Source organism: Phalacrocorax carbo, chromosome 9 (genome assembly GCF_963921805.1).
Source record: "Phalacrocorax carbo chromosome 9, bPhaCar2.1, whole genome shotgun sequence".
In the NCBI taxonomy this organism is placed as follows: domain Eukaryota; kingdom Metazoa; phylum Chordata; class Aves; order Suliformes; family Phalacrocoracidae; genus Phalacrocorax; species Phalacrocorax carbo.
In genome coordinates, this window is record NC_087521.1 from 21357513 (window position 1) to 21369881 (window position 12369).

General features: G+C 38.0%; 1 protein-coding gene across 26 annotated transcripts in view; it reads left to right on the forward strand.

Moving 5' to 3' along the window:
• UNC79 (unc-79 homolog, NALCN channel complex subunit) overlaps positions 1–12369 on the forward strand; it is a 115215-nt gene that overhangs the window by 39109 nt on the left and 63737 nt on the right. For 20 of the 26 annotated variants that reach the window (XM_064460641.1, XM_064460640.1, XM_064460631.1 and 17 more), the window contains 8 exons: positions 524–665; positions 1086–1165; positions 1250–1398; positions 2446–2603; positions 2958–3139; positions 4399–4600; positions 6234–6413; positions 7477–7542. In XM_064460641.1, the coding sequence (XP_064316711.1) occupies positions 524–665; positions 1086–1165; positions 1250–1398; positions 2446–2603; positions 2958–3139; positions 4399–4600; positions 6234–6413; positions 7477–7542 (1159 nt within the window). The remainder of the gene's footprint in view (positions 1–523; positions 666–1085; positions 1166–1249; positions 1399–2445; positions 2604–2957; positions 3140–4398; positions 4601–6233; positions 6414–7476; positions 7543–12369) is intronic. The other 6 variants (XM_064460658.1, XM_064460646.1, XM_064460648.1 and 3 more) reach the window with 3 other exon arrangements.

Consider the following 12369-nt stretch of genomic DNA (forward strand, 5'->3'; position numbering starts at 1 on the left):
CGGTACTATTTCTAGGATACACCTTGCAGCTTATAACATAAAGGTCACAATGGCAGCCTGTAATCCTGAACTTCTGGCCACAGGCAGGAGTAACTACAGCCTGGTCCTTTTTCAAAGTAAAAGTGATTGAGGTAACTCCTGCCTCTAAGCCTCTAACTCTTACAGTAGTGTAGGAAACACACCCTGCTCTTGTCTGTTACTCCCCTGAGGCCAGGATGACAAGTTTGGTGAAACTGTGGCCCTGTGATTGGATCCACCTCAGCTCCAATATGGATATACAGTTTCTGTTAAGTGGTATCACTTAAATACACGTTTGAAACATAGTCGTCTTGTCGGTATGCATGGGCTGATGCAGAATTTTAGATATGCAGGTGATTTGAATGCGCAAGTGCACATGGAAGTAGACAGTGTCTGCCTCATTTGAGTTCAGCTTATCACACCAAATGTAACTTAAACAGCAGCATATGGCCTCATGTATTTAGATAACATCAAGAAATGAATTTAACTTATTATATTCTTAAAGGAGCCCACAGATAACCTCGAGGATAGTCTTCTGTATACTAGACCTGAGTTTATTATAGGAACTGAAGGAGAAGAGGAAAACAAATTGGCCCCAAAGCATGGAGAAAACCCAGGAAATCACACAGAGACCACAGAAAATGCTGGTAGGTGGAGGGTGAGAAGATTGAGTATTTCAGTAAGGCTTTAAGTGAAATGCTTCTACTCACAGAGAGTACAAGGTTCTGAAGCAGTCTTTCAAGTCCAAAAATGCAGTGTCACTTTTTTTCACATTTAATTAGCGTTTAATTCTTTCAACATATTAGTTAAATAGGAAGGCTGTATTTATGTTGGTAGCAAGTGTGACTGTCTCTCAAAAAAGTGTTAGAAGAAATCTTGGCTTTTTGCACATATAAAATAGCAAAAACATTACATGCCAAATTCTGTGTTGTTGTAACTTTACTGACTGTAGGTTACTGTGGCTAGAATTAATTTATCTCTGATCAGTTTTACATTCTTTAGTTTCATTTTGAATCCACAGATGAGGGAAACTTGACAATGTTTTATGTGACTTGTATTTTTAACAGCGATAAAGAATGACACAGAAAGAAAATTTTGTTACCAGCAACTTCCAGTTACCTTGAAGCTCATCTACACTATATTGCAGGTAACATTGATTACTTGTTTGCTTTGTTTGAATTTTTGGTTAAGTGGTGTCTTTGTGTTGAGAGTAGTACATCTGCTTACACAGGAAATGTCAAGGTTTGAAGAACCAGACATTCTTTTTAACATGCTGAACTGTCTGAAGATCCTGTGTCTTCATGGGGAATGCCTGTATATAGCAAGAAAGGACCATCCACAATTTCTTGCCTATATTCAAGATCACATGCTGATTGCAAGGTAGGTTTTTATTGCACATTTTGTCTTCATACTTCATTGGTTCTCCAATTATTGTTGATGTCCAAGAATTTACAGGTTTAATGTGGAAAATTAACAAAGGGTGGTAGTGTGGAAAGGTTAAGTAATGTATAAGGGCACACGGCACAAGCTAATTAAGAAGTTGCAAACAAAACCAAGGTACCCTGGACTGTCCATCATGGCTACTCTGTCACACACCATTTGTTTTGCAGTGAGTGCAAGTTTCTTATATTTAATTGTCTGAGACTGAGATAGCTTCCTTGACTCTACAAAATAAAATAAAGGATGATGTAGAGGCAGGCACACAGTTTATAGGGCTTTAGCATTAAAGCTGAGAGAACAATATTGCACGTTATTTTTAAGAGGTAAAGGAATTTTTTTTTTCAGTTAGAATCAGAGTCAGTGAATTGGATTGAAATCTGTGCATTTTAAGATTCTCTTTGGAGAAAGGGACTTTTGCAGAAAACTCAGTGAATAAACATTGGCATATGATGTTCTGAAATAGAGTGTGTTCATCAGTGCTTACAGCTGCTCTGTATCAATTTCATTGAGCATCTCCTGGGACCGTAGGGTTTTAGCAGACTAGGGGAACTGTCCTGAATCTAAATACCAGCAAATTGTGAACACCCGACATCTTAGTCATTCATGGATGCATAGGATTTGTGGTGCCAAGACAGTTCATGTGGCTTATGCACTGAAGCTACTCGTGCTGAAACTGCTAATTCATAGCATAGATTAAGTTCCATGGCAGTTGTGCCTTGAATTAGGGAAACTCTTGTCAAATCTGAAGTGTTCTAATGTAAGGAATATTTGAACCTGGATTTTCAAGAAAAACTGCTGTAGTTGAAGATTCCGAGTAGCTCTCTTATCCTACTAGCAGCTCTGTAGCATTCACATAAATGCCCAGGAAGGCTCATAGAGATTTTAATGAAAAGTGCATTCCCACCAACAATACAGTGTAGGCATTTAGAAGAAAGGATGCCAAGGGAGTGTTTTTATAACCAGGCTTGCTTTTTTTGGTCTTTACAGCTTATGGGGAGTTGTGAAGTCTGAATTTTCTCAGCTTTCTTCCCTGGCAGTCCCACTTCTTCTTCATGCACTTTCGCTTCCCCATGGAGCTGACATTTTCTGGACAATCATAAACAGCAATTTCAATAGCAAAGACTGGAAGATGAGATTTGAAGCAGGTAGGCCTGAGAAATTTACACTATTTACTCTTTGTTGCTTCACTGAAGAGGTGGAGCTTTCTCTGCTGTGACTGAGGAGACCTATAATAGATTATTATCTTTTTGCTGCTTTGGGGAGTTTTGGAGATAGTCTGGTGCAAAACTATGGAACAGCAATGCAGGAAAATAGAGGAGAACATGAGACATTTTGGATAATCAAAGTAAGATCAAAATTACAACACTTGCCAGCTATTTTCTGTTGTTACTTTCTTGGATATGCATATTTCTAGAAGAGATATATTAATCAGGGCATAAAGAAGCCATTGCCTAAACTAATATGCATATTTTATTTGTCTGGGGGCATGACTGCTACAGTGGAGAAGGTGGCTGTGTTGTGCAGATTTTTGGATATTCACTCTGTGACAAAAAATCACCTACTGAAGTATTCTTTGGCTCATGCATTCTGCTGTTTCCTGGCTGCTGTGGAAGATGTCAACCCAGCAGTAGCTACAAGAGCTGGGCTATTACTTGACACCATAAAGAGGCCAGCTTTACAGGTAGGTTCATTACATGGGAAAAAATACATTCGACCAGGAATCTTGGTTTTCACCTGAAGTTCAAAGTTGTTCAGGCGTACAGCATCACAGTCACTCCTAACACCTCTTTAGGCAAGCCTTATGGGTCTTATTAATTGACCTATGCAAAAAATAGCTAAGGGAAATGACACTGCCCTAGCCCCGACTTGGAATCATAGAATCATTTAGGTTGCAAAAGACCTTTAAGATATTTGAGTCCAACCGTAAAAACTTTGACTGCAAATGATTAATATTGCATTTGAACTGCTGCTGTAGAAAGCTGTAAATGTTATTATTTTAAAATCTATTGACATTTTTCAATTTTTTAAAAAATTTGTAAGTCTTATGACACCCTGCTGAGCTGACAGTGAGAAAATATATGCAAGCAAAACCAAACATGGTCTTGATCTTTTCAAGAATTACTTAGGCATGTAATTTTAAGCATGTGAGAGACCCTGCCAATGAGATTTCTCATTATTAAAACTTAGCAGATATAAAAATGGATATATAGCAAGATTAAAAAAATCTGTAAGTACACAATTCAGTTCTAGTTCGCTGGAGAATAGAATGAATATTATTTAAAAAGTTCAGTGTTACTGCCTATAAAAAGCCATTAATACTTGCTAGTTTTATTTCATATAGTGCCTTTTAAAAATACTTTAGAGAGAACTTGAGTTCACTGAGACACCACTATACTGCACTTTCATATCTAATGTGAGGGTTTTCTTCTCAAACATAAGTATTGACATTACACTGAAAATTGTAGTGCAAATAAAATACAGAAGCATTTTGAGGCAAAGTGCTTCTGATGCACTTTACCATATAATCTTTCTTCCACTGTTTGGGCTTGGTGATTCACTCTTCTTGTAATTAAGGTCTTGATTCAGTAGCCTAAATATGACCTTTTTCTAAGGCAGGTGTGTAAAGAGAATACTTTGATATTGTGTACTAAATGTGCAGTAGGACAGAACTTTGCCTATACCTTTGTATTCCTCAAAATCTTAGCAAATTCTACATTCTAAGTATGATGTTAATTTATCTCTTTACTTACCATACTTTTCCATTGATATCAGTAGCATTAGTTCTGATTTAAAGGACTTGGTAGGAAGGAGGAGCTAAACCTTTATCCTGTACAAATAAACAGAAGTTGTGAGCTCTGACCTCCCTTTGTTTTAAAAAAATGTGTAAAAGTTTTCATATCTCAGTTCTGGTTGTTTTTGTTTTTTTTTTTCCCTCTATAGGGTCTCTGCCTCTGCCTTGATTTCCAGTTTGACACAGTTGTCAAGGACAGACCCACAATTCTTAGTAAGCTTTTGCTACTTCATTTTCTAAAAGCAGATATTCCAGCTTTGAGCTGGGAGTTCTTTGTGAATCGCTTTGAGACCTTGTCTCTGGAAGCACAGCTTCATCTGGACTGCAACAAAGAATTCCCTTTCCCAACAAGTAAGCAGAGTCCAAATCAGTCTAATCACCTTTTATCAACTTCCGCAACTTCAGCTGTCTGCAAGGGTCTGAGAGAGATCTAGGTCTCTCTTGTATAAATTCTCTGATATTAAGTAATCTTTCAGGTCAAAAGAGAGTATTTCGAAGTGAGCATTTTTTGACTGCCTGAGTACAGATTAGGCTATATTCTGTCACATCTTTGGTTGTCATGTTTTACTCTCACTAGGATGTGCTTGCCAGCCTTGGTTGAAGTGCAGTCTGGTTCTGTGGTCAGCTGCAACCTGCATTAACCCATTTGTTCTTTTGTAGATGTATTTATGCTATCAGCATTGCTATTCTCAAAGGCCTAGGCCAAGCCTGACCCTGTTCTGTAGTGGTGTGTACAAAGACAGCCCTAGGACCTGTATGATACTTGAGAAACAGACAAATATATGGGGCACAGCACAAGAGGTACACGGACTCTTGGAGCCGGTGCTCAGTTACCTATTCCTGCAGTGACAAATGTTTGTAAATGTTTGTCCTGTTCATACTTGATTTCTTGATGAGTCACCATATCTCCTTCCATTTACTGGGGGGGGCTAAAAAATAATTTGTGCATGATTGTTTAACATGCTGAGTAATGGAAAACTTCCTTACCCAAGTAGTGGCCCATGAGGAAGATCTATTTCCATCTGATTTGCTTGGAGGAGGTGGGAACAGCTGTACTGACAGCATGTGCTCCCTCAGCAGCCTAATGCCTCCTCTTATACTTGCATTGAGCCCAGTGCCTAAAACAGCCCAGGTGCTGCTGCTGCATCCAGACAGATGGGTGGAACTGCAAACATATTTTCTTCTCCATATGTGAGTAGCTTGACCCAGAGCTGGGAACTGCTGCTGCAGCCTGAGGAGGGAATCTCGGCACTAGTTTCTAGCATCTCTGGCTGCAAGTGTGGGGTTATATCTTTAAATATGAGTATCTGGGAGTAATTTAAAATTTCAAATATGCAAAAGATATTTTTGAAGTATCTTTTTAACCTTTCTTTTTGCCTTTTCAAAGACGTTAGTGGTGCAATGGGCTCACTGGCTTTAGTTGCTCAGATGATTAAACTCAAAGGGTTTGAATGCTCTGTAGACATGAGTATAGAAAAGTATTGGTGATCCCATTAAGACATGCAGTCGTACTGCTGGTAACACCATTGTAAACACATAATCATGCTCACATATTTTTGGAGGCGCTGTTCAAATCCAGGATGATAGGTTCAGGCAGGACAGGAGGGCAGTGAGGCAAAACTAGAGGCCACATTTGCGTATAAGCACACTGAGCGTGATCTATACTTGAGATTCTTGCCATTTTAAATAGAGGGCGCCTCATATTCCCTTAGCATGAAATTTAGGTTTTGGTTTCAAGAACTTCCAATCTCTAAAGAAAGAAGTAACAGCATAATTTTTTAAACACAGTTATGACATTTGGAGTTTTATGGATTTCAGAATGAGAGCATGCAAATGAGTACCTTGCAGATGGACCCCTTGATCCCATATGAAGCTTTCTTGCCTTGAGTGGGACCTGGGGCCCAGTTGCATTTGGCATCTCACAGCATTAGGGCCTCACCATGCTGTGGAATGAATCCTAACTTGGTCAATTGCATTTGCAAAGCTATCACTGCTGTCCGGACAAATGTCGCCAACCTCAGTGATGCAGCAATGTGGAAGATCAAGAGGGCTCGTTTCGCACGTAATCGTCAGAAGAGTGTGCGTTCCCTGAGGGACAGTGTGAAGGGGCCAGTGGAGTCAAAGAGAGCGCTCTCCCTTCCAGAAACCTTAACCACCAAAATTCGTTGAGTATCTGTTTATATTTTCGTGACACGCCTGTATCTTTTCCCTTAGGATCGTATCCTATTGCTGGGTACACATCAGAATTGTCAATATTTATCCAATTGGGCTAGCAAATTTAGGTTTCTGACTGATTTGGGCGTTATTCAGATAATGAAAAGTTAGTAAGTTTGGCAAAAAACATTGACAAACATTATGTCTATGCTGTGTTTGTTTAAAATGCCAGAACACAATGCTCCAAGACTAGTTTGTGGATAGATCTTAATTTTTATTTGTGGCTAATACACAGTAGTTTAATGTCAAATAGATGAAGTGTTTACAGAAAAAAATCCTCTGTTACTAATTTATTTATTAAATGTAATTAATAATCACTGTATGTAGCATACGCTAGACGTGTTAAAAACAATTGGTAATGTCTCAAATGAGCTTTTGGATATCTTCAGAATTCCTTTGTTAAGAAAACAATGTCCATGCAACATATCCTTCCTGCCAGCTTGTATAGGAGGACCTAGGTGCTGGAAATCCATAGGCCTGTATGGAGTGCTATACAGATATCTTTCCAAGCAGAAATAGAGCTTACCCATTCTCATTTAGAGAATTTTACAAACACCTACTACCCTTTATATTAAAATTGGACCTTTCACATTGGTCCTACCCTTATAATAGGAACCCATAAAATGTTCAAACCTGGGTGCTGGTGAACTGTTAAGTTAAAAGGTAACTTCTTGTCTCCAAAACAAATGCCACCATATTTTGTGACTCTTAGGTAATCCTTCTTGACCAATTTCTTATCCTGTATAGGGGCTCCTATGTGGTGACACTCGTACCAGCAAAACCTAATGGAGAAAATTAGAGTTATAGAACATGGTGCATAAAATCTGTAGGGCACAGAAGGGACATGTGTCAGACAGTTATACTCACTGCCTGACAACAGTGCATGAGTAAATGAACATAAATATGCTATCACTGAATATATACTGAAGTATAAGTTGTCAGTACTGCCTTTTTAAACAGGGTTGCTCTTGGTTTGTTGTTTTTTTGTGTGTGTGTGTGTTTTTTTTTTTAAGCTGTGAGCTTGACCAGACACGAGCAGTCTGCTCCAGCACTTGGAGGAACACCAGAGCAAACACCAGGTGGGTTTGACAAGGGGGGTGTTTCAATGGAACAGGAAAAGGAAGGCAATAGTGCTAGCTTTCTTGCTGACTCATGAGATAAATCTATGCAAGATGGAAGCTGTCTAAAAGGCACAGTGAATCATGCCTCAGCATGGTTCCAAAAGGTGTAAATTGAAGTTTTGCTCTTGATCTGTACTGAAAACTGCCCCCAGTTGTAAATAGTACTTTGGGGCTGGGAGGAGGTTATTCAGAGGCAGTCAGCTATGCTGGCAGTGCCTCACCCTCCTGTGTTTCATTGCCCACAGGAACAAGTAAATATTTAGCAGGCTGGTCCCATGGGTCACCTGTGTTCAGCCTGATCTTTGACCTTCAGGTTTTAGAGACAGCAGATAGAATGCTTTTGATTGTCGGTACTATAAATTACACTTGTCTCCTCTGTATACTTAGAGACATCTTAAGTCCCTTATTTTATATTTACTGACATTTTGTGAAGATGTCACCCTTCTGTCAGGCATTTGTAGAATAGCTAGCTCAGCAGGGGTCCAAGTAATCTCTAAATAACTGTGACTACTGACAGTTCTTCCTCTGAGTCCTGTGTAGACTGGCCATTTGGAAGTGACAAATTTCAGATTCAGATATCTTCATATTGCTTCTTCAAGACTTGCAGTATTTCCAACAGACACAAATTCAGAATTAGAACAGATGGGCTTAACTGGGTGATCAGCTGAAAGGAAAATACCTTGCCGACGTGGGTGCAGACTAAGCTGTGAAATGGACTAGGAGAACTTCTGAATTAGCAGTATATAGGTCATACTAGACCAGTGAGAGCTGGAAATCAGCCAGTTCCTTACAGAATATATGTGCAGGTTGTCACAGGCTCACAGAAGGAACAAGTGAAATAATGGTGCGATGAACAGATGTGTCAGTGAATGACTGGTCTTCATTCACCTGCTATATAACAGGCTTAGAGAAACTTGTCACATAAGAAGTGTCAGCCTCATGGTAGGCATTGTTAGCCATTGTGATTTTTATTAGATGTATTTTGGTATTTCAAAGCTTCAGTTTCCAGGCTCAGGTAATTAATCACGTAGTCTGCAAATTCAGGTTCCACTAAAAATGTATATATAAAAAGTTGCATGTAGCTAGTAACCACTGATATGAAGAAAAGTTTGATAATATGATTCAAAATTATCACATATGCTTTGGAAACTAGGAGACAAATGACTGTCCCTCCCCACCTGCCCAGTGTTTATTTCTTTCTAAAATCTTAATTTTCTGCAAAATAGGGGTGTTTTTTTAGGGTTTGACTCATAGTTTCTAACACTTCGCAGGTAGTACTGATCATATCTGATTTGTCTAAGGAACTGACTGACTCTTAAACATAGGCTGCACATCTGCTATAGAAAAACATTTATTTTATACATACCACTCGACTGAACCAGTCCTCATGCTCATCTGTTCTTTCTAGATCTAAAACTGTAATCCTTGCACAATTCAAATGTAAGCTGAATTCAACATGTGTTCTGTATGGATTAAATGCCAGGATCATGTATTTGTTCATGTATCCTCTGTAATACCCTGGACAGTCACTTGGAGGGTTTCAGTGATAGGCACAGGGATCACAATTGGGATGAAGCATGATATAATTGTGATCTGATGTTTATGTTATATTGTGATATACCTTAAAGTAATTTGGAGGTAAAGGGGTCTGGTATAAGGGACACATGAATAGAGAGATGAATCTGTGAGCATAAGGCTAGACTGAATTCAGGAATGGTGGCTATATATTAACTAGCAAGCTGTGTGTTTGGTGATGTGAGAAGGTTCTCCTGGTGGGGGGGTGTGTGTGTACCTTGCATGTAGGCACACACACGTGCACACAAATTGTACATGTATGCACACACATTTTGAGGGGTAAAAGCCACCATAGCTACTGTGAAGACAGGGCTGCTTTGGTTTTGCGTTCTTAGCTTGAATCTTAACAGCTTGATTTGGTACAGGGTACCCTATATCATGTGTTAATGAAGTGAAACTTTAGTTCAAGCTTGATGTAACTGAAGACCCATTTCAGACAGCAGAGGAAGGTTTTCTGGACCCTGAAAGTCTATTTCCTAAATGGGATCGTAGAGGTTTTTTTTTTTGTAGTTTTAAAGAGCAGTTCTCCATTGCTGGTTCATTGCAGGTTTCTGCATTAGAAGTAAAAACAGGAGGTGATTGACATTCCCTAGACTTGATCCTTAGTAGAGCTATGACTAACTGCTCAGAGTGAAGCTCTGTTCAATGTGTCCTGCTGTATGGTTTCCAGCGAGGGTAAATTACGAGAAATGAGATTTTAATGCTTCAGAAAGTGTAATATTTCTGGAAAGTAAAATGTCAGGAAGTGTCTGTTAACTGGTGTCAGTATTACGAATGAATGGCAAAATTGAATGTTTATCACTGAGCTTCTAAATTATGTTATTCAGCGAGTGAAAGAAAAACAGGTTAATCTTTTCAGATTAATTACTCATTGGGTTCTATTTGGAGAACCAGGATTTATTTAGAGCTCCATGATCCTTTGACTCATTCCATCTTATCTCCTTTGTTTTATGGAAAATCTCACAACCTCTAATAGGGATAAAAATAAGTAGCGCTGAAGAAAACAGTCTAATATAATCTTTATGAAAATGGTGTTTCTTGGATGCGATTTCATGGAAAATTTTAACCTGAGTATAATATGTGGAAAGATTATTTCTCAGCTGAAGTCCACAAAGCTAAAGTTATTTCCTATAATACATTTTTAATGTGCTTCTGCAAATGGAACTTGCTGTATTTCTCATTCTCATTTTTTCAGAATTTATTGTTTTCTTTTTGCATCTGCAAATCTTGGTTCAGCAAAAGTTTGGATAGAGAATTTTCATTTTGAAGGAAGGCTTCTGTAAATAAAATATCCCAGTGAAAAATATTGGGAATAAAAAATACTATATAATATGAAGTTCATTATTTCTTTTTACCAAAATGAGACCAGTAAAGGAAAGTTATTCTTAACGAAGTACTTCTGAAAGTTTCCCTCCCTTGTTTTCATTTTCAGATATCATAGAAATAGCAACCTTCTCCCACGCTTAGCAAAACAGCCAATCAAACAAAACCCTTTACTGACCCACCAATAAATTGTAAAATATTTAAAATTATTTTTAAAATATCAGACACTGCAATTTTGCTGGTGAAGACCCTAAGACAGATGCAGTTGTACCAGCAGTGGAGTCCCTTGTCAGAATAACTTATTACACAAAGAATATGGGTAAATTAGAATATTAAAATAATTTTTAGTATAAAAGTAGCTATAAACAAATAGGTATGAATTTACTCATTCTTAACAGACTAAGTGGATACTAGTTGCTGGCTAATAACCCTACACAGACATGCAGGAGCAATTTTAAGATTATACTTTGAGCTAATCTTGCTTGTAGGGTCTGTCCTGCAAAATTCAGCTTAAACTATTCATGCAAAAGTAAGGACTATTTGCAATAGTTGAAAGGATTTATTCTTGAAGTAAAACCAAGTAGATTATTCTATAATTCTGCTTCATACCAGCTTGCTTTATCTCAATTATTCGCTGTTAGACACATTTTTAACCATGGATCAGAAAATACATCAGAATACGTTTCAGTATCAATTAATTTTAAAATAGTGCTTAATGAACAAACTAACATTACTGGTGTAATGAAAACTGAATTTTCAGGTATTGCCCCCTTTTGATGCTGTCAGAAAAATATTATCTCTTCCCTTTGTTGATTATCCTAGTGGAAATAAATGTTTTTATTTTGCATATAATGCATATATAATGCATTTTATTCATACAGAAGCATTTAATTTAAACTACTTTTTAAAAATAGAACATGTTGGAATAATATACTTTACTGTACTTTTGCCGTGCATTTATTCAGAATTATTTAATAAGAAGAATCTGATATAGTGATGTGTGAAATAGCTGGTGCTTTTCATTAATTCACTTCCTAGCATTAGTGTAACATAAATCTTTAGGCACTGCTAAGCACTAAAAAAAAAGCTTTACAAATAGGGTGAAATGGAAGAGGGTAACTCCAAAGACAGTTACTAGAGGATTCTAGTAATGATAAATGGTACCTGGAAATACTCTATTTAAAATATTGAAGTATGAAAATGAAAATACTTGCCCACTTGGCAACATGTGTCTGTTTTGCTTGGATAGCGATAGCCAGCACCCAAACTTCCTTGTGCTTTGTAAGTAGCCTCTTGTCTTCCACGCGATCATATTCCCATGCAAAGTATTATCTCCATTCAGTGTTTATAAACCCAAGTCTTTAGGCTTCTCTGGGAAAAGGTCATCAAAGTTTTGACATACTACATAGTGTCCCAAAGCCTACTAAATTATAGTTGCCTACATTTTGTCCCAAGTTATTTGGGGGAAATATGGATTCAATGCTAAAAGGGAGTGTCTTCATTTTTTGTTTAATCATTATTTGCTAGAATTTTCTCCATCTCCTATCCTTGCCATTTTGTACATCCTCTACTGGCAAAGACAAATATCCACTAACTTTTGCTGAGGAAAGACTGAAAACTATGCCAGATAAGAATTCTGTGGCAGTAGGATTTGATTCTCCTTTAATGCATAGATGTGAAGGAATAATAACACTCAATATGGCAGAAATGGACTGGGATAGATAAGCAGCTTGGTTAAACATGGGAAAGCCGAGACATGAAGTTCAGTGTACACGGTAGGTGCTAGTGTGCTGTTGAGCCTGAGGCAACAGAGGAACAATGCCCTCAGAAACGCATGCCTATCTCCTTTGACTTCATCATGTGTATTTGAGCAGAAATGGAGCGATG